The sequence below is a fragment of the Trichoderma camerunense genome (assembly GCF_050948025.1).
Source record: "Trichoderma camerunense strain CBS 138272 chromosome Unknown V8C40scaffold_3, whole genome shotgun sequence".
NCBI classification, from domain to species: domain Eukaryota; kingdom Fungi; phylum Ascomycota; class Sordariomycetes; order Hypocreales; family Hypocreaceae; genus Trichoderma; species Trichoderma camerunense.
The window spans coordinates 1,007,404-1,033,679 of record NW_028145367.1 but is presented as its reverse complement, the minus strand read 5'-3'; the positions used below and the strand labels follow the sequence as shown (position 1 = coordinate 1,033,679).

At 52.8% G+C, this 26,276-nt stretch overlaps 5 protein-coding genes across 5 annotated transcripts; 2 read left to right on the top strand and 3 right to left on the bottom strand.

Annotated features, from left to right (window-relative positions):
• The first annotated feature begins 865 nt into the window (after window positions 1-865).
• Window positions 866-2,925, top strand: V8C40DRAFT_235503 (peptidase M24, structural domain-containing protein). The gene is made up of 4 exons (XM_083213862.1): window positions 866-1,094; window positions 1,312-1,500; window positions 1,566-2,378; window positions 2,437-2,925. Exons 1-4 carry the CDS (start codon window positions 1,073-1,075, stop codon window positions 2,646-2,648), a joined length of 1,236 nt encoding a protein of 411 aa, XP_083076994.1. The 5' UTR covers window positions 866-1,072; the 3' UTR covers window positions 2,649-2,925.
• A 1,018-nt stretch (window positions 2,926-3,943) lies between these two features.
• V8C40DRAFT_140582 (uncharacterized protein) lies at window positions 3,944-8,981 on the top strand. The gene is made up of 7 exons (XM_083211197.1): window positions 3,944-4,058; window positions 4,146-6,201; window positions 6,644-6,740; window positions 7,115-7,440; window positions 7,569-8,015; window positions 8,073-8,286; window positions 8,361-8,981. Exons 2-7 carry the CDS (start codon window positions 4,217-4,219, stop codon window positions 8,685-8,687), a joined length of 3,396 nt encoding a protein of 1,131 aa, XP_083076993.1. The 5' UTR covers window positions 3,944-4,058; window positions 4,146-4,216; the 3' UTR covers window positions 8,688-8,981.
• A 1,789-nt stretch (window positions 8,982-10,770) lies between these two features.
• Window positions 10,771-14,385, bottom strand: V8C40DRAFT_272972 (uncharacterized protein; the record flags this gene model as incomplete). Its single annotated transcript, XM_083220417.1, has 3 exons — window positions 10,771-12,186; window positions 12,223-14,020; window positions 14,144-14,385. 3 exons carry the CDS (start codon window positions 14,383-14,385, stop codon window positions 10,771-10,773), a joined length of 3,456 nt encoding a protein of 1,151 aa, XP_083076992.1.
• A 3,184-nt stretch (window positions 14,386-17,569) lies between these two features.
• Window positions 17,570-20,853, bottom strand: V8C40DRAFT_140542 (serine/threonine protein kinase CLA4). Its single transcript, XM_083211196.1, has 3 exons — window positions 18,468-20,853; window positions 18,313-18,412; window positions 17,570-18,239 (listed from the first exon to the last, which is right to left on the bottom strand). Exons 1-3 carry the CDS (start codon window positions 20,379-20,381, stop codon window positions 17,830-17,832), a joined length of 2,424 nt encoding a protein of 807 aa, XP_083076991.1. The 5' UTR covers window positions 20,382-20,853; the 3' UTR covers window positions 17,570-17,829.
• A 2,975-nt stretch (window positions 20,854-23,828) lies between these two features.
• V8C40DRAFT_262505 (glycine--tRNA ligase) lies at window positions 23,829-25,900 on the bottom strand (the record flags this gene model as incomplete). Its single annotated transcript, XM_083219367.1, has 2 exons — window positions 23,829-24,224; window positions 24,305-25,900. 2 exons carry the CDS (start codon window positions 25,898-25,900, stop codon window positions 23,829-23,831), a joined length of 1,992 nt encoding a protein of 663 aa, XP_083076990.1.
• Window positions 25,901-26,276: the final 376 nt, after the last annotated feature.

Genomic DNA, 26,276 nt, shown 5'->3' with positions numbered 1-26,276 from the left:
AATACTGCCTGAATAGACTGCAAAGCCTATTACTACTACAGTCTAACTCCTATATCTACCTGGTAGTATTAACTCATCAAGTCGCCCAACAATGTTGCTTTTGCATGACAGATGCATATACGAGATGAATTTTAACTCCAAGCTACGCAGCACTATGAAGAGTTTGAACAAACCTTGACCATACCCCACGGCTAATACGGGCATGAGGTTCTACCTGTTTACATACCCTGTAATCGTCCAGATATTATTGAGGTGCACTCATTCGCAATGCCATTGTGAGACCATAGCGACCAAAGCGAGGACAAGAAGGAACAGAAAAGATAAAGTAAACATTGTAAGTGATTGATAAGCTGGGCTGCCTTGCTGCCTCTGCCTATTTTTTGCTGGCACCATGATCAACGGTGACGTGCGTCTTATGCCCTAACCATGTGCTGCAAAAATGATGTAACCGTATTTGAGCCAGCCTCGGCCACCATCCCAGGTACAGAATTACATGTACAACTTGATGCTATATACGGAGCATTGGCATATACAGATATCTAGGGAGCAAAGGGTTGACTAGTTTATATAGAATCAATCCACAAGTCGGCGATTAGATCCCCCCCTCCCCGGAAGCATCCAATACATCACCTGCTTTGCTGCTCGGCTGGCTCCGTCCGTCCTATTGTCTGCTTGCGGCTCGTCACCTGTTGCTGGGTTAGTCAGTACCTCGTGCTTGTTGATGTGCGTCAGAGCTGGAGCAAAAACCCACTCCGGCACCTCGCCCGCCCAATCGTCGAGCTCGGCAGAAAACACAATAGCGCCCTCGCAGGCCTGGAGCAGCGCCCTGGCCGTCGTATGACTGCACTGGCATGCAAAAGTGCCCACCTGGCCCCGTGGATGACTGGTCCATTGGCACGGATAAACCCCTCCAAGCCCCCATTCGGAAATCCACTCTGCGCACACCACAGCTTTCAAGTTTGCTTGCCAACCTGCAACTCTGCTTTTTTTGCGACAGCGTTCGCAAGCTTGCTCCGACAACACCAGTCACAATCTTCCAGGAACTGCCGCTGAGCTCCATCAATTGCCCACCATGTCGGAGACCAAGGAGATCGGTATGTGCACTTACACCTAGCTGCCCGTTTCTGCCTCTGTATTCTGTGTGCTTGAAAACCACCTAAAGCTCCCCTCCATTTGAATACCCCGCCAAAAACGCACCAAGCAAGCTCTCCATGTCGCCTAGAGCAATGACAGCAAACACCCGCACACGACCATCGTCTTGGGCACCCATCCGGGTCTATACATGGGAGCAAGGCTAACGGCTGCACATAGATTACACCCTCAACAACCCCGATACTCTCACCAAGTACAAGACTGCCGCCCAGATCTCCGAAAAGGTTCTGGCTGCCGTGTCTGAGCTCTGCGTGCCTGGTGCAAAGATCGTCGATGTCTGCCAGCAGGGTGACAAGCTGATTGAGGAGGAGATTGCCAAGGTCTACCGCGGAAAGAAGATCACCAAAGGTTGGCCTCATGCGCGTTTCCAGGTCCAATATGCAGTTTTATGGCTAACGAAACGCCCCAAAAAGGCTTCTCTCACCCGACCACTGTCTCCCCTTCTTCTTACGTGACCCCCTACACTCCTCTCACAACCGATGAGGCCGAGGCCTCAGCCGAGATCAAGGAGGGAGAGGCCATCAAGATCCAGCTTGGAGCTCAGATCGACGGATTTGGATCCATTGTCTGCAACACTGTCCTCGCCACCGAAAAGGAGAAGGCCGCTGAGCCTGTCACTGGTCGCAATGCCGATTTGATTCTCGCCACCCACTACGCCAATGAGCTTCTTCTGCGACTCATGATCCCCCCTGGTCTGCTTGCTCAAGGTACCGAAGAGGAGAAGGCCAAGGCTGCTTCCCAAAAGGCCCCCACCCAGGCCAAGATCACCAGCCTCCTGGAGAAGGTCTGCGAGGCCTACGACACCAAGCTGGTCGAGAGCACCACCTCCTGGCTGTTTGCCCGCAACGACATTGAGGGTGCTAAGAAGATCGTCCTTGCCCCCGCCGAGGGAACCAAGGGTGATGGTGTCCCTGAGGTTGGCGAGGTCTGGGGTGTGGAGATGGGCGTGAGCTTGGGCTCCGGAAAGGTCAAGACCTTGGACCAGCGTGCAACTCTTCACCGCCGAACAAACCAGACTTACCAGCTGAAGCGTCCCACCTCCCGAAAGATCCTTTCCGAGGTGCAGAAGAAGTTTGGTACCTTCCCCTTCAGCTTGAGACAGCTGGAGGACGAGCGTGATGCCAAGTCTGGCGTTGTCGAGTGTGTTCGAAGCAATGTTTTCCGCCAGTACGAGCTCGTCGGCGACAAGGACAACCTTCCCGTTGCCAGACTCCTTACAACCCTTGGTAAGTTTCACCATGACGAAATAGATAGTGCGGCTGAGCTAATATGTGAGCGCGACAGCCATCACCAAGAACGGCATCACCAAGCTGGGCGGTGCCCCTGAGCTCGACCTCAGCAAGTACCAGACTGACAAGAAGATTACCGACGAAGAGGTTCTCCAGATCCTGGAGCAGCCCCTGGCCAGGAATACCGGAAAGAAGAAGTCCAAGCCCAAGAAGAAGGCGACCAAGGCTGACGGAACTGCTGAGGAGGGAGCCGAGGGCGAGGAGTAAAGCTTCGGTAACTTGTATGGTGTAAAGGGTCATGTCTGTTGAGTGAATAGCTGCCCAGAGTCAGGATAACGCCTTGTTGATACTTAGGCAGAATATCCACTCGACGAACAAAAGAGAAGAAAAGAAAAAAACATTTTGGCTTTGCAGTTCGTGAAGGCCAAGAGACGGGATTTTCTGCCCAACACAATCTATCTAGGTGATAGCGGTGGGCTACGATAGAGGGCTCGTGAAACTAGTGAAGCGAGGCAGTATATATAAAGCATCAAACACACAAACCTTTTTCTCGAAGCAAACTCCGGCTACCACAGGATTCAGCGCGTGCACGTTCATCTGGGAATGGAAGATGCGAAAGGATGGCTACAACAATTATCGAGATAAAAAGGTAATATGAAGGTCGTGATGAAATTCTTGTTTCTTTTTTTTCATTTTTATTTGCAACCAGCATGGTGAAACGGCGATGGTAAAGGCAAGGGGCAACAAAGGAAATGAAAAAAGAAAAGAAGAGAAAGAAAAAGAAAGTCTCAGAAGGGCGCAACCTGGATATGGAAATGAAGCAGCGCGGAGTGCATCTCCCGCAGGTCCGTCCCGATACGAAGTGAGGTAAACTTGGCACAGCTCCTCACCCCCGTGAGACGAGTCGAAAAAAATGAGAGGGTCCAAAGGCAGCGGAGGCGAACCAGGCTACGTTTGATCCATTCTTTGAAGGCTCGCCACGCAGAGGCAGCAGCCGAGGCTGGCGGCTCAAGCAGGGGGAAAATAAAACCGCAATAAACGCTTACACGTAGCAGATGTCCTCATGTAATAACTAATGCAGGTATGCCCGTACCCATGCCCAGGGCCTCGGACGAGTGTCTCGGAGTCGGGCAGCAGCTGGGAGGGCGATTTTCAACTGATGGGAAATTGGGACAATGGTGAAAAGAGAGAGATATACGATGGAGAGATGGAGAGCAAGAGAGAGGCTGAGAGTGACGAGGGCGGATAGACAGAGTAGGGAGGCCGGCAAGGCGTGCTGGCAACTGCCCGAGGGTGAGGGTGAGGGCGAGGCGCTGGAAAAAGAAAGGAGGGCCGTGCAAATATCAAAAGGCAGGCGGGAGGATTGCGCAGGCTAGACCGCTTCTACAGCAATCATTAGAAATACATGACACCTCGAGGCGATTTTTTTTGCTCTCGCTGTCTGCCAAACTAAAGGCCGGAACTCTGAATCGGTGGTGGGAAGGTGTTGAACCTTGGACGTGCCACTGGGTCGCCCCCCTTGTCCAACAAGCCTGGCCGCCTCCTCCGAAACTCATCCAGAACCTGCACCCACAGCCTTTCCCTTTCCCTTGATCCAAGCCACGCAAAAAGCGCGTCCGGAGCGCCAAAAAATCGAGCATCGTGCCTAGACAGCTGATGCTGTTGCTGCAGAGAGAAGTAGAGTTTTTCCCCGTTGCACAGGCCCCGAGTCTTCCTCTGCCAGCTCGCCGTCATCCAGTGGCTGACCCCGTCCCTTTTTCGCAGACACTCGAGAGCAGCGTTGCCCGTCCCGCGGCCAGGGCTGGGGGCAACCAGCAACTCGAACTCGCCTCGCCATGATTTCCTCCAACACGAGGGCGTCGCGGTCGCGCTTCTCAAGCCCTTCACGGCCGCTCGAGGCCAAGAGCTCGGCGGGCAATGATTCCAAGACGTTTATGCAGCGGTGGCTGGAGCCATCGGTCCAGAGCAAGGCCAGCTTCGAGGAGGCGGGATTGATGCGGTACGGCGTACTGGAGACCATGGCGCCGCTGGGGACGCTGCCCAAGCCCAAGAAGACGGAAAACGCTGGACCAGGCCACCAGTCTGTGCGGAAAATCATTCTCAGGCCCTCTGGGACGTCACACGCCGCAAACCATCACGACGACCCTGCCGCGCTGCCCAGGACCAGACCCAGGGCGCCATCTTCCCCCGCTCCTTCGACACCGCCTCCTCCCGCGTCAGCACCATCGCACAGGAGGCTACAGGCCGCCAAAGATGCCGAGGACGAGGAATACGACCCCAAGGGGGCTGCGCGTCGACGACCATCACGGCGCGTGTCGGTGCCAGCCAAACCGCCGCGGCAGCACGCGAACCCGGACGAGGGCAAGAAGACTACTACCGTTGTCATCACTACACCAAAGGCCAAGCTGGCGGCAGCAGCAGCTACTCCAAAGAAGGAGCCCCGACGGGAGCCCGAGGACAGGGATTTCGCCGACAAGGTCGTTGAGGCAGCCGTCGACGAAGCACTCATGCACTACCGCTATCCTACGGCTTGGGCCCTCAGGTCACTCTACGATGAACGATGCGGCGATTCTGAATTTGTGGCCATGGTGGAGGACGTCTTCAAGCAGACAGCCGACGCCGAGACCATGGATGAATTCGCCCGGCTCATTGAAGTCAAGAAGCGCGAGGGAAAGAAGGACGATCAGGGCTGTTACTACTTCGTGCCCCCTTCTACTAACAGCAGATTTACGCCGCACAAGCCAAAGCCAGCTCCCTATGCCAGACTTCTGATCCATCACGCCGACGACGACGAAAAGGGCGAGATGCGGGCGGCCAAGAGGAGCAAGACGTCGCACGCCGGCGAGACGTCACGCAGCAAGAAGATGGCTCACGGCATCAAATCGCATGGCGACGGCATCCGCACGCCATCGCGCAGGCGTCACCGGCGGGACTCGGGGTCTAGCGAGTCATCCCTGTCGTCAGCAATGAGCCTCTCGTCGCCGGAAGCCAGCGTCCACAGCCTCAGCCCGAGCCTCCAGCACGGTCCTGGAAAAGCTGGCAAGGCTGGCAAAGCAGGCAAGGCAGCGCACGCTCGTACTGCTAGCGGTGGTGGTAACGCTGGTAGTGGTGGTGGTGGTGCCACGGTCGCTGACACTGTGATTGCTGCTGCGTCGACTACGGGGGACCGGTCCCAGTCGTCCCATGATGCGCCAAAATCTCGGCCAATCACCAGCACGCGCCGCAAATCTCTCGCCTCCGACAAGCAGCCCGTGTCCAACTCTTCGGAGCCAAACTCTCCCACACTTCCGAGCCGCACCCACACATCCGCGACCGATGCCAGTATGCCTGGCAGGGTCACCGGCTCTGAGTTGTTGCTCTCCAACCCTCCCAGCAAAGCTGCTGCCGGCAACGCCAAGTCGGTCTGCCACAAGGACAAGGACGGCGCCAGCGCTGTCGGGGCTCAAATGCCTGCAGATGATGACGACTTGTTTTGGACTCGGCGTCGCGATGCTCAAAAGGTCACCAACGGCTATACGGCCAGGGAGAGCTCAGTTCGGAATGGCGACGAGGATGAGCGCGACGGGGTGACTCCTGCAAAGAGGACGCGGAGGACGCGGAACTCCCTGGCGGCTCCCATCAGCACGCGGTCAACGCGATCAGCAAGCAAGCGGCCAAGCAGCCACAGCAACAACAACACGGATGATGTTGACGTTGCCGTCTCATCACCGGTGGCCTTTTCATTCAATGAAGGCAGTTCAACTGTTGGATCTCGTGCCGTGACGCCAACTGCCCTGCGTCCAACAAAGAAGCCGAGGACAGGTCTCCGTATCAAGTTGTCGTAAGTCTTCACTTCCTTCACTTCTCCCTCTCTTTCACTTCCCTCTTCCCTCAGTTTCAGCTCTTTCCCAACCTTTCACATTTTTTGCAAGTGAATCTACCCTTTCATGCGCCTAAATGCCACATTGCTCTTTGATGGGGAAACACGAAGAAAATTTTGCTTCACACACACATACGCACCCCAACAAACAGCGCGAATGAGTTGAGCATGGGATTTGGGCTTCTTCGTCTGATGTGAAACGCAACGTGCGTTTGGACTTATCAGACCGTCTTCTCGGTCTTTTCATTCATGAAACAATTTCCCACCCTATCTCATCTCCTACTTCACATTTCACCACCAAACTGAATCCTTTGCCTCACTGGCCACCATCTCATCTCTTGAAGACGCGCTTCCATCAAATCAACGACTGCAAGTTTCTCATGCTGATAAATCTTCACTATAGGCCGATGAAAAAGAAAGGCGGTACTGCTGCTGGTGTTCCTCGCTCAATGGGTGAGGCACAATCCGTAACGGTAAGCAATGGTGCACCAAGAGACCAGGTATGTGACTTTGGCATTTCATCTTATCTCCTTGTGCGAATGAGAATATGCCTCTTTGCGAGCCAATGCTGCATTCGCAATATTCGACTCTGGTCATGAGAATTCACAGCCTAGAGCTCGAGGCAAGCGCCCTACGTTTCTCACGCACACAAATTTTTTTCTCGCACTGTCATACACTGCCCTGAATTGGGGCCAAAGGCCACTGGATGGAGTTATTGATCTGGGGGCCTACAACATGGGGCAAGGATCTCCAACCACGCACATTTTAGTGGAGGCCGTCTTGGTCCGCCCATGCCGCCTCGTTTTGGGGGATGATGCAACGTGTAATATGACGATGGGGGGAACAGCCATGCTAACTAGGGTGGGCATCCTAGGGATCCGATAACGATGAGTACTGCTCTGCATGTGGTAATACAGGGGATGTCGTCTGCTGCGATGGCTGCCCACGCTCATTCCACTTTGAGTGCGTGGATATGGTGCAGTCTGACCATCTCCCTGATGAATGGTACTGCAACGAATGCCTTGTCCGGCGGTATCCATCACGTGTGCCCGTCTATAAGGGTGCATTCGCAAGTGCTCTCAACGCTCTGGAGAAGAGCATTCCTCGTGCCTTTAGCCTGCCTAAAAAGCTTCAGAATCGATTTGAGGGTGTCAAGGCCGGGGCCGATGGAGACTACGAAGAGGTGACGAGCAAACAAAAGTAAGTGATGCATTTACCCGGCCGTCTCCTTGGCATTCATTTCATTTACGGACTGGGCGGCGAGCCTCAAAAGTCTTTGGAATATCTTTGTATACATTGATGACTGACTGCTATTCCTTTCACTACAGGAAGCGTGCTGGTTATGATGAGCTGCCGGATTTCTTCAAGCAGCGTGAAGACGGAGAAGCTGTGTTATGCCACGCCTGTCAAAAACCAGCCACTGAGATTCGAGCCATCATCCCTTGCAGCGCCTGTCCATTCCATTGGCACATTGACTGCCTCGACCCCCCACTGGCCATGCCCCCCGTCCTGAAGACTTGGCGATGTCCAGCCCACGTCGATGATGTGTTGGGAGACGTGCCACCTCTGGCGCCAGCGCATCGCTTCCGCAGAGTTAAAGGCGGTCAAATCATTACGCCGGCTTTCAGCCGCGGCATCAGGAACAACGGCCACATCGAACTTGATTGGGCCGACGACCCCGAGGAATCTGATAAGTCGGGCTGGCGTGACCCCGATTCATTTGGCAAAACATACAGGCTACAGGCCAAGGGAGTTGTTCTTGACTTCATCGAGCAGTAAGTACCACGTGGCTCCCCATTCAGGGTCTTGTCTTGTTTCTGACCACCTTCAAGGCTACGGCATCGTGGTGCTGGATATGGCCCGCGTCATGACGAATTGCGGTGGATGTCGTATGCACCTCCGGCTCCATCCATGAGCGGTGCAGGCGGTCTGCTTCTCGGTTCTGCTTACGACCGCAAGGTGAACGAGATGCAAGCGTCTCTGAACCTATTGGGCCTAAAGCAGAGTCGGTCCGAGAATATCGATCAGCTTACGGCTGCTCTTCTGGTATGTACTCGCACATTGTTATGACACTCCCCTTTTTACTTTTTTTTGCTTGTCCATTTATTAACTATATTCAGTCTGCTGCCGATGACAGCGTCTTAGCCCTCATAGCAAAGGGCAATGCGGACAACATCGCCTCTGGCCACCTAGTTCAAGATGACAGAATGAGTCTTCGTGCCATGCTGGCACAAATGAACGCCATGGGTGATAGGATTCGCCATCTCCTGGGCGATGAAGCCCCGCCAACAGCAGTGGATCACAAGGCTACCGATGCGGGCTCGCCTATTACCGATGCTTCTGGCGTGGATACATTCCCAGAGAAGACAGAACCAAATGCCCCTGTTACCGAACCTACGCCACCCTCGACCGTGGATCACGGGGAGGGCACTATGGAACTCGACTAATTACGAAGGAACTGCTGCCATAGTGCACCCTTCTTACGGACAAGTCTTTTGCCTTGAGAGCGGGTGACGAATTGCCGGCCTCGATAGACTGTAACGAATGCCTGATTACGACAATATCGCCCTTTTATCTTTAAGCCATAGAAGACTTGATTTTTTTTTTTACACCGCCCGCAGACAAACCTTCATGCGATTGGTCTATGTTCACTGATTTTTCAACTGTTTTGCGTTGCTCTATCACATTTGGGGTTTCCCTCTCCCTTTCTGCGAAGAAAAAAACATGAAACCAGGAGTTGGGGAGGCATACTTGATCGCTTGCAAAACATCACGACTCGTCCTTTTCGCCCACAGCAACGTGTGGCTTGATTTTTGACTCGATTTTGATATTTATTTTTCCTTTGCCTCTTTTCATTTTGCTTTTTATTGTGTTTCTTTTTCTATACGCGAGATTTTTGGCATCCTACGCGCGAGTTGGAAGAAGAAGATACGGAGGAGAAACGGAACGAAAGACTGCAATTTATTTTACCTACCTATGGCAGACTAAAAAAGGGGAGAGTGGTTTTACCCTCTTTTCATCCAGTCTGCTAGTTCTCACTGCTGAGAACAAATAATGGGCATGTTGCGTTGTGCCCTGAGGAAGAGATTAGTTGAGATGAAGGAGAGGAGAAAAGCATGGGCGGATTTGACGGAGGAGACGAAGGGGGAGAGAGAGAGGTGCAGACTTTTAAGTAATAATGCTGATGCAGCTGTATCATAGCCTAAAGTGCCGCGTGCCATGTTGCGATGGCAAGGAATAAGGATAAGGATAGTCTGACTGATGAAAAAACGATACCATGATATGCAAAGGTTCGACACCGCTGCGTTCGTGAAGGCTTATATAAATCAACTTTTATATGCATTCTTGTACAATTAGTGAAAAGAATCCCAGTGTGGGGGAAATCGGTTGACAGTATTTGCTTTGGATTTCATGATTGAAAACTTTTTTTATTGATCATAATATACAACTCTTCGTTTCAGCCGTCAAACCTCGTCATTCCCCCCCTCCCATCTGCCAGCTTGAGAGGCAAGCCAACGTAAAGAAAGAAAGAAACAGAACGAAAAGAAAAAAGAAAAGCGTACTCGTCTCACCTCATCCCTTGGTGTCCTATCCATTCAAGCTATTTCACGCAAAAACGAGCAACAGATTGATTTTACTCCACACACACTTTCTCATCTATCGCTTGCTTTCTGCCAGCCTTCATTGAAACAAAAATGTGAAAAAAGATCCATTCCAAGCTTAAAAGTCATAGAGCACAAAAGTATGAACGTATGAACAGCATTTTTCGTCCATTTTCTTTCTTTCTTTCGTGGATGATGGAAGGGGAAGTCGTCCGTGAAACCTCGTCAAGAGCTAAAAAGGCATAAGTCGTCCGATTTGCTACACTGAAAGAAATAAAAGAAAAAAGACAGAAGAAGAGGAGTAAGAAAAAGCAAAAGAAGAAAAAAAAAGACCAAAAAAGGCTATGGGTCACATTAGACATCAGCAGAATTCGATTGATCTGACAGCGCTCCCCGCAAAATTTTGCATCCGAATATTTTTCTTTTCCAGCATAAACAATCGATTCATATCCGTGACCGTCCGTCCATACATGATTTTGTATAAGAAAGAGCAAAATGAACAAAAAAGCCTCTGTCTGTCTCTTTGAGTCGCGGCTTGAATGTGGGAGAACCAGCCCCAGTATACACGCTGCTAAATTAGGTCTAAACAGAGGAGTTGTTTCGTGATGATGGTGTAAATGAGAAATCTTCAACGCAAAGGAACCAAATGTAGGTCTCTTTGTGTCTCGGAAGGCAAATATCTTTTAGCCAGTATTTGTCTAGACCAGCCCGCTGGAGGCGAACGCTGTCGCGTGGGGTCTCTATCAAATTTCAATCTTCACCAAACTCCGCGCGGCGCAAGAAAAGAAAAAGAATTCTTGCCTAAACTGACCGGCTAGCTGTAAAACAAAGGCATATAAGACCGTAAGCTTGTTTTTGTCGTTGGCCGTACACCGCCGCCATGTATTATCAATCCAAAGAAACATTACTTTCTCTGGAAATCCATATGTTAGTAATTGTTGCGGCCCTGCCGGTTCGAAGATGAGGGACGTACGCGACCGCGTCTACCATTGACCTGTTCTTGTTGCTGCATATATCCCATGTTGGGCATGCCTCCCATGTTTCCACCATAGCCGTATCCGCCGACCATACCAAAGCCAGGAGGCGGGCCATAAGGTGGCTGACCACTAGCAGGAGGTTGCATTGGGCTTCCATTGGGCATATTTTGCTGACGATATTGATCAACCGGTTGACCAGGGTTGCCGTAGCCACCAAATCCAGGCTGCATCGGGGGGAATGGATAATTCATCTGTGGGTTTCCTCGATTCATCATGCCCTGCTGATATTGTAGCTGTGGGACACCCATAGCAGGAGGCATCGGTCCGTTGGGCCCATTGTACATCATCCCCTGGTTGAAGGCTGGATAAGGGGGAGCTCCGGAATCGGCATTATCGCCTCTTTGCTGGGTGTGACCGGTTTCATAGTTTGAAGAACCACCCGAGGTGCCGTTGTAGAAGGTCTTGTTAGGCTGACCACCTTGCTGGCCGTGCTGCTGCCCATTGGTTTGCCTTGAGGAGGTAGGTCTCTGGCGCTGCTCGGCATGGGTGCTGGCATCTCGATTTGGCCCAGCCGTTCGAGTTGAGAGGCCGACCTCGTCCATGAGACGCTTGTACCCCTGGTTTGCCTGTGCCTTGATCCTAACCAAAACATTCTTGACATTTTCTGTGACCTCAAGGCGCATAGTCTCCTCGAAGAAGGGCGTCGTGAGGACCTTGAAAATAAACGTGGCGCCACAAGCCTGGTCGCTAAGGATAGCCTCAAGCACCTGGTCATTGGGGGAGATGAAGAGGCGCTTTAGAATATTGTCCCGGGCCTCAGTCTCATTCTTCTGGTTAATGACCTTGAGGACTGTGAGATAGGCGACCTTGTGGGTGCACAAGGGTACCAAGTACGGGATCAACCGGGGGGAGAGAACGTGACGACGGTTGGAGAAGGTGCAAGTATCCAGGAACCAGGTCAGCAGAAGTGCGCCGTTAGCATTAGTTGCAAGCTGGACACTGTGCAGCGCAATGGCAGCGGCCAACATTCTCTGCTGATCCTTTGTTGCATGGTGGCTCTCCAGGCAGGCCCTCATGGCTCGAGCGCCATAGCGGCCTTGGGAAACCTCCCACATTCGGCTGAGCATAGCCTCGAAGATGAAATCGGTGTAAGGGGCGCCGAACTTGAGGCATCCCTGCAGGACGTAGTTGCCATATTGGTCCAGGAAGAGAGGGACAGCGTAGGGTCGAAGGTTTTCAACAATGATGGAGAGCTGGCTAGGGGTCTTGCATACGTCAATGATCTTCTGAGCCGCCCACGTGCCGTTCTTGTGAATGCCAATCTCGGCCAGATGAGGCGCAATCTCGGCGAGCATTGCATCCCTCAACTGGTCGGAACAGTGGTCAAATAGCTTCTGAACAACCGTGTTGCCGAGATAATCAGATGAGAGCTCGGCAATCTCGGGAAGCATGTCAACGGCGATGCTTTCAATCTCTGCTTGAGAGAGCATTTGGTTATCAATTCGCTTGCGAATGTCTCTCAGCTTGGGTGCATCGTGGACTCTTGTATGGGTTGGCTCCCGAACGGGAGGAATCTCTTCTACATAGGAGTTGTACTGGACTGCAGATTGCAGAGTCTTGGAGATTCGAGCCTTGTCTTCATCAGTGGCGCCGAATTCTCCGACGATGTCGAGGATATCCGTCACCATGTCACGCAAAGGAGGCAAGGTGGGCGTGGCGCCAGTAAGCGCTCCAGCAGCAGCCGATGCGCTCTCCCCAGGCCCGGCAGCCAAGGCTCCCTTGCCAATGTCTTGAGTCTTTCCAAAAGGATCAGGGCTAGGTGAAGGAAAGGCTCCATCATGTCCCGGAGTGTTGGAAGCAGAAGGGGGCTTTGCAAAGTTGATCCGGATTGGGCCTGCGCCAGGGAAGATCTCCTTGCCATTCATGCTGGCCTTGGCAGAAACTGCACTCTCCACTCTCTCAAAGTTGACAAATCCACAGTTCTTATGTGTGAGCACACGAGCGGAGAGAATCGGCCCGTGAGACTTGAACATTTCGACAAGAGTAGAGGTGGTGGTGGATGTGGGAATACCACCAAGCCAAAGAGCGCTGGTTGGTCCATCGAGACCCTGCTCTTCGGGATTCAGATGGCCAGCATTGCGGCTGTTGGATCGTCCCAGGTTCATGCCAGCGACTGCCTGCGAGATGTCATCGTACTCCTTCTCATCCTGCAAGCGAATCTCAGCCGTGGTGATGGAGTTGGTGCCTGCGCCAGCTTGGTTGTTGCCGTAGCTTCCCACCAAGCGGCTTCCCGGAGTATCCAAGACACCGGCGGTACGGGCACGCGGCCGTGTGGCCTGAGTCGCAAAGGCCCGGACAGCCATGTTGTGGTTGTGGATGGCTGCTTGAGTGGCAGCAAGTTGATCCTGCAGCGCGGCGTACTGGCTGTCCATTGGCATGTCGGCGTCGTAGTCATCCTCGTCCTCGTCAGCATACTTGTCCTTGTTGTTGACAGAGTAGGAGCGGAAGCGACTGGCGTGCCGGGTCATGTCGAAGTTGGAAATGTAAGATGGCGTGGCAAGTTGAGCTCTCGCGGGTTGTGGGGTTTCAGCAAGACCAAGGTAGTCCAGAGTCCGCATGTGCACGTCGGACTCTCCGCCGCCTTCTCTGGAGAATTGAGACTGGGCTGGCGAGCTCGGGCCGTTGGAACCAACACTGGCGATGCTAGCTAGAGTAGAGCCTCGCTCGCGGCCAAGACCAGAGGGGTTCCAGCTGCTGAAGATTGAGGGGCCAAAAGGCGAGGCCGAAGTAGGCAGGTTGGCGAATGGGCTACGCTGTGGCATAGACCCAGCACGAAGCCTGGAGAGAAGAGTCGAGGTACCGGGGTTGTTGCTCTCAGGCGGTTCAAGATTGGGGGATGGCGACTTGTTGAACGGGCTCTGAGAAGGCGTAACGCGAGCAGACTTGGCTGGCAGCCCAGGAACGGCTAGCAGATTGTTGCCAATGCCACCGGGGAATCGCGAGGGTACGGTACCAGCTCGAGCCCGTCTGGTGGGAGGCAAAGTCTCGGGCGTAGGTAGCTGGACAAAGTCTGGAAAGCCGTCGGTGGGAGACTCGGGGATGTTTTCTCGGAGAGGAGTCGAGTTCCCACTTGTCGGTGGCCCGCCCCAAGGGTTGAGAGGGAGGCCAGGAACACCTTCTTGAGCTTGAATCTCGCGGGCCCTAGAAAAAAAAAAATTAAGAATCAGCCATTTGTTGCAATTAGACGCCACACGCTTCAACCACATAGAGTTCTTCCTGATGCTTATCGGATTGGGGAGGCGGAGCTCTTGGAGTGCCACGAACCTTTTGGAATAGAGCCGGCTGGAAGCCGCCATCTCGTGCGACGGAGAACCAGCCCCGGATCGCGTGTTGCTAGCTATAATGCTACTTGAGTTCATGCCGCCAGCAAGGCCAAAGACTGATCTCGTCGGAGCCGACAGGGGATCGATTGGCGAGTTTGTGGCGGAGGGAGAGTTGGAACGGTTTTGGCTGGCAGAGTGCGAGGAATAGCCGAGTGCCAAATGGTCGGATCTGGAAGCTGACATTATCGATTATCCAGGTGGCCGCATGGGAATACGGCGCCTCAAAATTATGTCTTTTGTTTCTTTCTTTGTAGAATGCACTATGAATATTACTTTGCGAGTGTGAAACGCCGCTCGTCAGGTAGAAATGCGATGAATGGAGAGTAGATGCTCGTCGAAGCTGGTCTTGAAAATCAATCGGTCAAGGAAAAAAAAGGCCAAGGTGACGTGGTGGCTTCTTTTGAGCGGTGCCGGGGGAGGCAACGATGCAGTGTGGGGGGGATGGAGAGAAAAAAAAGTGAGTGCAGCCAGGAAATGGCAAAAGAAGAAGAAAAGATCCAGTAGCCTGTATTACAATATGATGCTGCGAGAAAAACTGGACTAACACCTCCTCAGCGTCGAGAAACGGGGTGGAGGCACAAGAGAGTTGCGAGGATTTGCTCCGCTGGCTCGTGTGCGGAAAGTCGGCGACCCAGGATGGAGCTTTTAGCGAAGAATTGCCGCCCAAGGCCGGTGCAAGCAGAGCAGAGTCGCGGGCGCGGAGGAAGGAAAAGGAAGATGAGGCAGAAACAAAGTCGTGATCAATATACAGGCCTCATTGAGGGTGGAGGAGGGAGAGGTTGGAACCTGTAGAGGGAGAAGTTGCGAAAAAGTCGACGTCGATGCTCTTTGGGGACGATTGGTGGTTGCGCTGTGTTGGGTGTGGGATGGCGGTACATGTACTTGTGGCCCCGTCGTGCTGCAGGTATTGGGGTGCTGCGTTGGCGCTGGGGAGATACCTGCGGCGTTGTACCTTGCACCATCCCGCTGCGTGTGAATATTGCTGCGTGACACGGTGCTATCTACCTCTTATCCTGCTACGACGATATACTTCAATTCTACTATGAAACGAGGATGGATGTTTCATGGTATTCCAGCTACTAATCTCATGGATAGCAATTGGCACCCGTAATTACGACAAATTACACCGCCTGAGGAGAGAAAAAGAACAGCGGTAACTGAGGTGAGAGGTGACGGGGGGCTCGAGGCGTGTCAGCTGTTATTTGCTCTGGCAATTGTATGGAGTTGCTTACAATAGAATAGTATCATTGGAACCTCCCACCTACTAGAGGCAAATACTGCACTATCTCGTGTGTGCGTGCCGTGCCCCTGAGATGTTACCCCATCAAGTCTAGCGACCAGCGGAAGCGCTGCGAAGGGAAAGGCTGCTTGTTTTGTGACAAGAGAGATCAGCCCTCTGGTCTTGAAACGCGGGAGCCAACACCAAAAAGCCAAAGGGTATTAATAGGTCCAGGTACAGCTCTTGCTCGCCATAGGTGCTACTAATAGCTGTCATATGCACTATGCATGTAGGGAGCAGGTGGTGAGATTCGCAACAGGCCAATGGCTTTCTCTTGTCCCCTTTTTCCTCTCCTCTTCTTTTCTTTCCCACAGTCTGCCTTTTTTTTTCTTTCCCCTCCGTCTCCATTGTCCCGACACACACTAGGTCGGTCCCTAGCAAAGCACCACACGGTGAGGATGAGGGGGAGACACGGCCTCGCTTCTCTCCGCACCGATTAGCATTGACAGGCCTTCCCCGGCCCTCGATTTTGCCGCGTTTCGCCGTCGTAAATCACCTTCTATTACTAACTAAAATACCACTGTTTCTTATTCTTTTTTAGAAAAAGAAAGTGATGGCCGATTTCCATTCTCACCTGGCAGCAACAGCAACAGCAACAACATCGGTATCACTGCAGTTGCGAGTAATGAAAATCGCCTCCAGTCCCGTATATGCGATCCGCACATCCCGCCCATCCCGCCACAAGCTTTAGGGCATCTCTATCATTCCATGAACTCCATCTATACTCTACGTTTTCCGTCCCGCCGGGACCACACATCGTGCAATGGGATGACCCGTGGTTGATAATACCTCAAAAACCTTGCTGGGTTAGTAATGAGCCACCGTTGTAGTTCTACCCACTGCCACCGTACAGTAGCAGCACTCACATGTAACCCGGATCGAAACCCACAAGTCAACAAAACATGGGGCCAGTCGTGCATCATCTTCATGCTGCAGTGACACAGGCGTATCCCGCTTGTCATCTGCAAGGGACATGCCACATGAAAGCACAGACTACTACTATAACTGTTGCATACCTACAAGTCAACTAACGTATCGGTAAACACATGATATATCTAAACTCGTGCGTCAATACTAGGTACCTACCTAGTAGTAGACAATTTAGTAACATGCTACGGGGCGTAAACCCAATCCACAGCAAAACTGAGTCGCTTCCATCTCCCTTTTCTTTTTCGTCTCCCCACTCCTAGACTTTATAGTATTGGATAGCAAAAAATCAAAAAGAAGAAGAAGAAGCCGGAAAAAACGGAAACCCCTCGAGTTTGATTTTCGGCCATTCAAACCAAAGCTATGTATATCCGGCGCGCCGATTGAGCCGTAGTGGTGTCTCAAGTTCGTTCAGGGTCCTTTTCACTCAGTCAACGCAACCGCCTGACGTATGCAATGGGCCTCCAATATCTGGCCGTCTGCAGAGTAAGGGAAGAATTATAATACCTGGAGTAACATGCATTACTATTCCATCAATATCAACCCCCCACTTTTTGCCTCGTCATCTAGAAATCACTTCGTTTGAAACAATCGCCCAAATCGCCATTATATTACGGACAGGAGAACCACGTATTTTATATTAACTGATATCAAATACTCTCCCAACTCACTCTTTGCCCACATTCTCACACACCCACCAGCCAAAACAATCCCCAAAGCCCCCCTTATTCTCTCCCCAGTATTCGACTTTATATTACCATTGGCCATCCCTCAAATCATCTACAACATTGCCGCCAATCCCGCCAATTAGACCGGCTTACGTGGTTATTAGGGGGATCTGCTTCACACAACATCAATCTCTGAAACACGCCAGATTTGACACCCCTGATACGCGCTTTTAGAGGACGTATCAGTTCACCATTCGATCAGATCAAGGACGATTGATGCGATAGGGCAGAACCATAAGTGACAACTCATTACAACACCCGTTTATTCATTCTATATCGTATAAATGTACATCTACAAAGCGTGGAGCCGTGGTAGCCACCCCCGTCATGTAAACTCGTTCAGGAAGTAACTATTCCTCGAGACTCGGCCTTCTATCCAAGTCCCAAGTATTCCCGTAGGCCTCGTCTCTTGATTAAATCATGCAGATATCTTTTAAATAAAAAAAGAAGAAGCGAAAAAGAAGAAGAAAAGACCGTGCAAACTCGCAGGCAGGCACAGAGCAAGAAATGTGTAGAGTGAAGCTCAACCAAGAAACGCCAATGCACCAAAGAAAATGATTCAAGGGTCATGAGGGCCAACCATTGCCTTGCCAAAACGGCACAGCGATGGAGAACGGGGGCCACCAACATCCAGACTTGACAGTACTCATTTCTCTTTTTGTTTCAAACTCGCAAATTCGACACCATCCTCCTTTATTTCGCATTGCGCTTGAAAGCTAGAAGCTCTGCCAGGCTTGCGAGACCGCTGCCATGCTGCAGGAAATCGTGAGCCAACAGCTCGTCCGCAGAGGCTCTGCTCTTGACGTCGACACACAGGCAGACGGAAAGGAAGGCCTTGAGCTCCTTGCTCAGCTTCTCGGGCTTCTTGAGGCGGGGCGTTCCGTTGGTGGCGATGAGGTAAAGAGCCTTCAGGGGCTCTTCGTTCAAGTAAGGCGGCTCGGACTCGATCATCTCAATTGCCATGATACCCAGAGACCATATATCAACCTTGGGGCCGTATTCTTTCTGCTTGACAACCTCGGGTGCCATCCAGTAGGGTGTTCCGACCATGGTGGCTCTCTTGGACTTGGCTTCTGTCAACTTGGCACAGAATCCGAAATCAGCTGTGTAATTGTTAGCATCCGTATTCGGCTTCATCTTCTCAGATAGGGTGCAGTGTTTGTTTAGAAAACTTACTAATCTTGACGTTTCCTCGGGCATCCAACAAGACATTGTCACTCTTGATATCACGATGGATAATGCTCTGAGCGTGCAGGTGCTGCAAGCCTCGGCAAGTCTAGTTGTTTGTTAGAATCATCGTCTCACAACATCTTCTGAGAAGGGGGGCATACCTCGTGGCAAATGGTAGAAATCTGCTCCTCTGATATTGAGGGGTTGTTGTCGATAACATCAGTCAAGGCACCTCCCTCCATGAATTCCATGACAACCCAAAGTTCTGCGTTGTTGTTTCGGAGGAAAGCATCGAGGAAGTTGACAATGTTCTTGTGGCGGTTGTCCTTCATGACCATGATCTCGTTCACAATCAGCTCTTTTCTGGGCTGATGAGCAAGATCCATCTGCTTAATGGCCACCTGCGCTCTGGGTCCTTGCTGGCGAAGGAATTCGCGAGCCACACCCACGGCGGTGTCTTTGATCTTGGCAACATATACCGAGCCAGAGGCACCCTGACCGATCTTCTTCTGCTTAGAGTAGGAGAGGTTGGGGTCTTCTTTAGAGACAGCCTCCTTCAGCTTGGCCATGACCTCATTCTCTGACATAGTTGACATGCGTACATCCTGCTTGCGTTCAGCAGGAGTCTGCTTAGGCGCTGGCTCAGGTGCCTTGGGCTCGCTCTGCGGCTGGCTCTGGTTGACCTTGGAGACGTTAAGAGGCTTGACAGGGGCGGGCAGACGAGCAGCTTGGGGCTGAGCTTGAGGCTGTCTTTGCTGAGGTGCCTGGGCAGCACCGTTAGGAGCTCGCGAGCTGGGGCTCTCGTTACGTTGCGATGCCGGGGCTCTGGGCACAGAGCTTGAGCTAGACTGAGGGACGATAGGAGGTCGTCCGGCGGCAGCAGTCGGTGGTGCAGGTGCCGGTCGCTGAGCTTTCAGACCATTAATCGGCTGAGCGGCCTTAGGTGCAGGAGGAGCTGCCCTGGATGGGTTGAATCGGTCGGCAGCGGATGGGCCTGAGCCTCCATAGCCACCACCAATCTCTTGCTGGGACATTGGAACCTTGTTCTTGGGGAGAGACGCGTTGTACTCTTCCATCTCGCGACGCTCTCGGTCTTCTGCCTCGCGCTGTCGTCTTCTTTGCTCATCCCTAGCAGCATCGCTTGCCGAGGTGTAGGTCGGTGACGAGGTTTGCATCTGCTGGCGTGGCGGCTCAGGACGTCTCTGGCCACCAGGGCTGTACTGAGAGCTGCTGCTGCCAGGGGGAGGCGGGCGAGGAGGTGCAACTGAAGAGCCGCCGCCGCCCATACCCATCGGCTTGTTCTGCATTGCCCCTGGAGGCATATTGCCGAACTGGTCATCGTTCTTCTTGGCGAGATCTGTGGTATAAAAGTCCAAGACTTCGAAAACAGCCTGGGGGTTGCGTTCGTAATCTTCCTTTGTGATGGCCGAAGAGTTGAGCAGCTTGGACCATTCCGGTGGCAAGCCAACAAACTCTCCGGTCTGCGGGTCGAAGCCGACGTGGACGGCGTGCGAGAAGTTGGTCGGATTGCTCACGCCGCCCATGCCAGGGCAGGCACCGTAGATGAAGTCGATCCATTCGTACAGGTCATCTTCGGTCTTGACCTTGATATGAAGCGCCTTGTTGCTCTCCCCGTCGTCGTCACCAGGGCTGGAGGACGATCCGTCTGCTCTCCGCTTGATCTCAAAGATGTTGCCTGCGGCCTCGACTCTGCCGACGTTGGTGACGTCCTTGAGAAGGAGGGAGTATGCGACCTTGCCACCTTCAGTCTTGTGAAAGTCTATGGCCTCCTTACGGAGGATCAAGTACTTGTTCTTCCAAGGTTGGAAAAGGTTCTTGTTTTCCTTGATCGAGGCCCATCCCTCCTTTCTCACAGCGACACCGCCCATTCCGTCTGTGTTGTTAGTCTGCTGGCGAGCGATGGGGAGAGAGATGGTAGAGCCAGTGTATGTAGACGTCGCGGTGCTGCGAATTGGGGAGATTGCCATGTTCGCCATGCTGCCCGGAAGATTAGGGTTAGGAGTCAAGGCAAGACGCGGTCTGTCGGGAGGCTGGGGTGCAGGGCCGGGATTCATAAACTGGTTGGCCGAGTAAACACTAATGGCATGTATCTATCAGCATAAAGTCCGTCGTCGACAAAGATGTGTTGACATTGAGTGCTGCACTCATAGCAGTACAGCTGAGAGCTGGCGAGGAGAGCGGATGGGGTCAATCGAAAAGGGTCAAATTGTATATTATACTTGTGAAGGGGCTGTTTGAACTTGAGTGACAGGGCCCTCCTAGGAGAGACCGCCACTCAAGAAAGCACACCCATACATAAGCACTTGGCGGTATGGAAAATCTGCCGCCAATCCCAGTAATTGGGTCGTTGTGAGGGGTGGATAGCATCCATAGCATTTGCCGACTCGCATCTCGCCCGGCCAGCCCTGGACTGTCCCAGCGCGCTTATGGAGACGTCGTGCCTGAGACGCCGCGAAAGTGGTTTGAGGTGCTAAATTGGAAACGTACCTGTGCTGAGCCATGTTGATTATATAAAAACCTGAAAATAAATAAAACGCAGCGGGGAAAGCTTGGGTATCCTGTTTAAATGTGTCTTCTCTAATCTCTTGTGCGCTTCAAGACAAAGAAGTACGGAAACTATGAAGAAAGGAAACAAAGGCGTCGACCCTAGTCGGCGGAACAGCGAGAGTGTATCGACGATGCGCGAGGAATTGGCCACCTCTTGAGACGACGATGGCGGGCCAACCGAAGAGAGAGAATGTGAGAATGAAGAGAAGCAGAATGAAAGAGAGGACCGGCAGTCGATCGAATGCGCGCAAGAGTCGCACAACGACGGGTCGGTAGACGGGTGGGGATTCTCGCGCGCGTGCAGACGCAGCTGAAGGCTTGTCGTTCAGGGACCAGCTCAGGGCGCAGGCGGAAAGTTTGAAGTCTGGTTCAGGTGCAAACGAATCGAGCGCTGCGGGCGGTTTCGACTGCAGTCTGTCCGATTCTACGAGGAGCTGCGCGAATAGCCCAGCTAACGCAGACGACAGTATCTGAGTTGAGACGTCAAAAAAAGAAGGGGAGAAAAAGAAGCGAGCGCACGGCGAGAGAAGCGAGGATGGGGTGGGAAGAAGGAGATTTGAGGCGACACGAACAGCTGGGGGTACCTTTGGCCGTGCTCAGCATCCAGCTGGGCCACTCAGGAACGAGTGCCACCACTAGCATCCAGTAGGTCGATGTGTACTACCGCCTGGCTGCTACAAGTACCTGACCTACAGTACATCCAGCGCGCTGGAGGTGGCCTGTGGCTCCCCAGCCCGTCGTAAACGGGCTGCACAGGCAGTGCCGCGGCGGCGGCTGCGGCTGCTGCTACTCTCTGCTAGTCTGGTAGCTTGAGCACAGGACTAAGGTTGAACCATTGGATCCATTGATTGCATTATGCATAGGGGTCAAGGCTCTTCTTGCGCGGTACCTCTCAGCATCCTTTGAGATGCGACGGGTACATTCTTTCCTTTAGGTTACACTATAGCCCTCAAAGTACCTTCTCGACGCCTCGACTCGGGCGCCGGTACCTCGTGGTGAGGACAATGGAGAAACAGCAGTGTGGGGAAGGTCGCGACAGGACCAGCGCGGAAAGGCCACACCCGTTACTGGTCAGAAAGTCGAGGTGGGCAGGTGGGAGGTGGGGTTGCCAAGCAGCGCTGCAGGTGGATTTGCCGCCACCAGGCGATACCCCTGAGGATGCTGGGATGCTGCCCGTTAGGGGAGTCGGGCGGGTCCTCCAGGGGGGATTGCTAGTGGTGGCTGCAAGCACTAGGCCCTAACACGGCACTGTTGTCCGCTCACCTGAAATCATTGTTACAGACAGACAGCCGGAAGCGGGACACCAAGGATCAGCAATTTGCAGCATCGTCCGTGGTTTGAATCCAACATGACAAAGGGCACTTGATGATCCAATTGACGGAGCCCGTCGACGGGAATAATCCTAATCCTTTAACTGCAGACATTGACATGCACTTGCACGCCGCCGCCGGTCCAGCGCGTTTGTTTCCTCGGCACCTCTCCCACCAGCAAATCTCGCCACTCAGACCTTTCGGGGGTCCATAGCCAACCCATTCGTTGATCTACGCCCATTCGATGCTTCAGATCAAGACATCTCGTCCTATCGAGTGGCAGAAATGTACAGTGATAGTCACTTCTCCGCTTTTCGGCTTGAGCTTCAGGAGCGTCGCAGGTGCCATCACAAGCAAACACTCCAACGCGGATGCGTGCCTCGTGGTATCTCCAAATCCACCCTGTGTTTCACACTCTCAATCCCGAAAGGAACCAAGGATCCGCCATCATCAACGCGGAGACTTTTTTCTTTTTCTTTTCTTCGTTTGTATTGTCAGCTGGGCCTTGCATTCTGCCGACGGACCAGTGCACGCATTTCCGGAGGACAATAATCTCCATATACTAGCAGCATGAGACTATCTTGGGGACAAGTGCCAATACTAAACCCTGCCTTGTCAGTTGTCAGTCGGAGCACGCTCATCCTTCTCATCAAATGTTTCATGCGTCCCGCTCGTGCTGCAAACAAGAACCTCCTTGAAGCCGGGTAAATAAAGTTTCAAGGTTGACAAATACATATATCGTCATAGGCAAGCAAGGCTAGCATGGGGAGCAGCGGGAGCTTCCCACTGTGACGTGAGCTAGGCTTCTCTCCCTTCTCGTCGTTCTTTTATTTCTGCTCTTCTTTGTCACTTTTAACTGACGATCACGTCAAAATAGACCAGGCAGGGGAGGCTACCTAGCCAACTAACCAAAGGGGGGGAAAGGGGGGGAAAGCAGTCCAACGAGTCAGCCTGCTATGATATCCAACCCTTTTCCTAATCAATGCGGCCGATAAAACACAAAACTAACCTGCTAGGGACAACCCATTTCGCATCCATTGGCTCGTGACATCCACCTCCATGCTTAAACCCGAAGAGCAATACTACTACAGTGTACACGATGTGGGATTACACAAACCTCGGAGTTTACAGCATGTGCGAGTAGGCTCACGAGGCTGTCATAATAGAGAAAAGAGCAACCAACGTGTAATTAATCACCAACACATCGTAGTACCAAGTATGTACGAGTACGCGCGCGCGAGCAGCCCCGCGCCCAATGAAGATGGAGCGACACGACAGGGATGCGTCGGCAACCGTTTTAATATGTACGAGTATGCAGGTTTGCTCCTGTTGTTAGTTACATATGCCGATCTAGCTACCACAGAACCTAGTCTCCGCCGCCTGTATGCGTAGTCATCACCAGTCGCCAGGCAATACCGTTCAGCTTACAGGGTAACAACAGTTTATCCCTTACAACACCGTAACATGGTAGTGCTTGTACATCTTTAGATTCTTCTCTAATAGATCTTTCTGTCTGAAACACTGACAAATCTTGCTGCACAAAGCAAACGTGATATATAACCGAATCTCAACTATATGAGACAGAACTTTTTTGTTTTCATCAAATCATCTTCTTTCCATCATCTAGATCTAAAGTCTAGCCATCTATCGGGCAACGACCTCAACCTCCTGCCCCTCGAACTTGGGGAGCTCGCTCGCAACCGTCTCCCAGTTCTTGCTGCCATCTACAAGTGATTTAATGGCATCCAGAATCTTGCTCTCCTCAGCTCGGACCTGGGTGGTCGAGTCACGATCTCTCAATGTAATGGAGCCGTCCTGAAGGGTCTGGAAATCGACGGTGATGCCAAGCGGCGTACCGAGCTCGTCGTTACGGCTGTATCGCTTACCGATACTGGCAGATGAGTCATCTACACGGCTGGAGACGCCGAGGCTTCGCAGCTTCTGAGAAAGAGCCTTAACCGCGGGCTTGAATTGCGGGTTGGATGACAGGGGCACCAGAAGGACCTTTGTCGGGGCCACGGTAGGTGGGAAAGACAGGACCTGTAGAACGAAATTCATCGTTAGTAAATGTTTCAAAAATCATTTCATGTGGGAAAAAACAAGGGAGGGGAAACACATACACCACGAGATTCATCACCACCATCGCTGGCACGGGTCCAGTAGTTGTGCTCAATGAGGGAGTAGAGAATACGGCCAATACCAAATGACGGCTCAATGACATTGGGCGTGAACTCGCGAGTGTTCTCCACTCTCTTGCGGAACTCAATAGCGACCGAGTCCTTGTCGATGGTGGCCTTGCCACCGGCAATGCCCTCCACGTCGAGGACAATCTTTCCAGTCTCGGTCAGCTCCTTGGACAGCTTCTCACGCTGCTCTTGCGAGGTAGCCTCCAAGGCAGTCTCTACAGTCTTGGCATCCTTCTTGAATAGGGGACCAAACTTCTTCTTTTGAATGTCGATTTGCCACTCCTCAATGACCTTGGGCTCGTCGAGTCGCTCGCGAACGACCAGAGGAGCGCCAGTCTTCTTGGCATGGACGGTCAAGTCATAGGCACTGCGATCGGCACAGCCAACGCACTCGACCCAGCCAGTCGAGGTCAACAGCTCAGCGTCCCAACAGTCGCAGGCGTAGTGGGCCATTTCGTTGGCCATGTGCTGTCGGAAACGCATCTTGGACAGATCGACACCAATTCTCTTCATGAAGAGGTGGATACGGGCAAGGAAGTATCCAAGGGTCTCGTTGTCAACGACACCGTCCTTGACGGCCTGGCCAATAGTCATCTTCTTCGTCTCCGTCTTTCCAGAGAGCTGAACGTGGCGGTCCAGCAGAACCAACTCAACGTCCTCAACCTCGTGGAAGCGGCTGTGCTTCTTGCCACCCTCAGGGTCGACAAAGTGCTCAATCTCAGCCATCAGGAACTCTCGCACACGCAAGAGACCGGCACGGGGAGAAATCTCATTTCGGTATGACTTTCCGATGGAGGCCGAGGCAAAGGGCATCTGGGACTGGTTGAATTCGAGAAGCTTGGCAAAGTTGAGGAACTGGCCCTGAGCAGTCTCAGGACGCAGGTATCCGGGAAGGTTGCTGCTCGGTCCGATGGACGTCTGGAACATGAGGTTGAAGGCCACGGGCTCTGACGGAAGCACGCCAGTCTCGGGATTCTTGAGGTCGTACTTCTTGATAAGCTCGCCGAGCTCAGGGCCGCCATAGTTGTCGATCTTGGCGAGCACCTCCTCGTACTCCTGGACAACAGCATCGTCAAGCTTGACAGCGGCCGCGGACTTGGCCTTCTTCTTCTTCTTGGGGTCGACCTCCTTCTCTTCCATCTTTTGGCCACGGGCCTCCTTGTCGCCCTTGAGCCGGGCCTCGAGGATGGCCTCGACGAAGTGGTCGGCTCGTAGGATTTCGCCGTTCTTGGGGTCCTTGCACATCCAGTCGGCAAACTTGTCAACGTGGCCACTGGTCTTGAGAACATCGTGGGGAGTCAAGGCAGTGCAGTCCACCTCGAGCATATCCTCCTCCAGGACAAAGTGTTTCCGCCATAGGTCGACGATGTTGGCTTGGAGGGCACATCCTGGCGGGCCGTAGTCGTAAAGACCACCCACGCCGCCGTAGATCTCGAAGGAAGGCGTGTAGAACATGCGTCGCCGCAGCATGGCGTCGAGGACAACCTTGTCCAGGGGCTGGCCCTTGAGAGTCGTGGCGGACGAAGACATGGCGCCGGCTTTGGGATTTTGCGGCTTGAGAGGCTGGAATGCGCAAAGCTTTGATGAGGCTGACAAGTTGCGACGGCAAAACACTGCAGCAGGCCGAGTCTGGCGCGGGGCGAGTCCGGATCTGAGGCGGAGAGTTGCTGGGGAGGAGAGCAAATGTCGAATTGGCTTCATCCACCAGAGTTTTAACGTTGGAGGAAAGAGGGCGCGAGTCACAAAAACTCAAGCCGCACTGGTTTCCTCTGGCACGGAATGGTGGGGTTAGAGATAGAGGGGAGAAACATCTAGACAAAAGTTGTGTGTGCCCGCGTGTGACTCCAACGGCCGTGGCCCACCAGGGATCTAACCTTGCAGTGGCCGATTGACTCTTTTACAGCCC

Bases quoted from the DNA above. Each gene is read 5' to 3' on its own strand.
- V8C40DRAFT_235503 (XM_083213862.1), top strand. From the start codon at position 1,073: ATGTCGGAGACCAAGGAGATCG. The intron at 1,501-1,565 runs GTTGGCCTCATG...CGCCCCAAAAAG, and splicing joins CGGAAAGAAGATCACCAAAG to GCTTCTCTCACCCGACCACT. The intron at 2,379-2,436 runs GTAAGTTTCACC...TGAGCGCGACAG, and splicing joins CAGACTCCTTACAACCCTTG to CCATCACCAAGAACGGCATC.
- V8C40DRAFT_140582 (XM_083211197.1), top strand. From the start codon at position 4,217: ATGATTTCCTCCAACACGAGGGCGTCGCGGTCGCGCTTCTCAAGCCCT. The intron at 7,441-7,568 runs GTAAGTGATGCA...CTTTCACTACAG, and splicing joins GAGGTGACGAGCAAACAAAA to GAAGCGTGCTGGTTATGATG. The intron at 8,287-8,360 runs GTATGTACTCGC...AACTATATTCAG, and splicing joins AGCTTACGGCTGCTCTTCTG to TCTGCTGCCGATGACAGCGT.
- V8C40DRAFT_140542 (XM_083211196.1), bottom strand. From the start codon at position 20,381: ATGAATCCCGGCCCTGCACCCCAGCCTCCCGACAGACCGCGTCTTGCC. The intron at 18,413-18,467 runs GTATGCCCCCCT...ACAAACAACTAG, and splicing joins TTTCTACCATTTGCCACGAG to ACTTGCCGAGGCTTGCAGCA. The intron at 18,240-18,312 runs GTAAGTTTTCTA...ACAATTACACAG, and splicing joins CCGAGGAAACGTCAAGATTA to CTGATTTCGGATTCTGTGCC.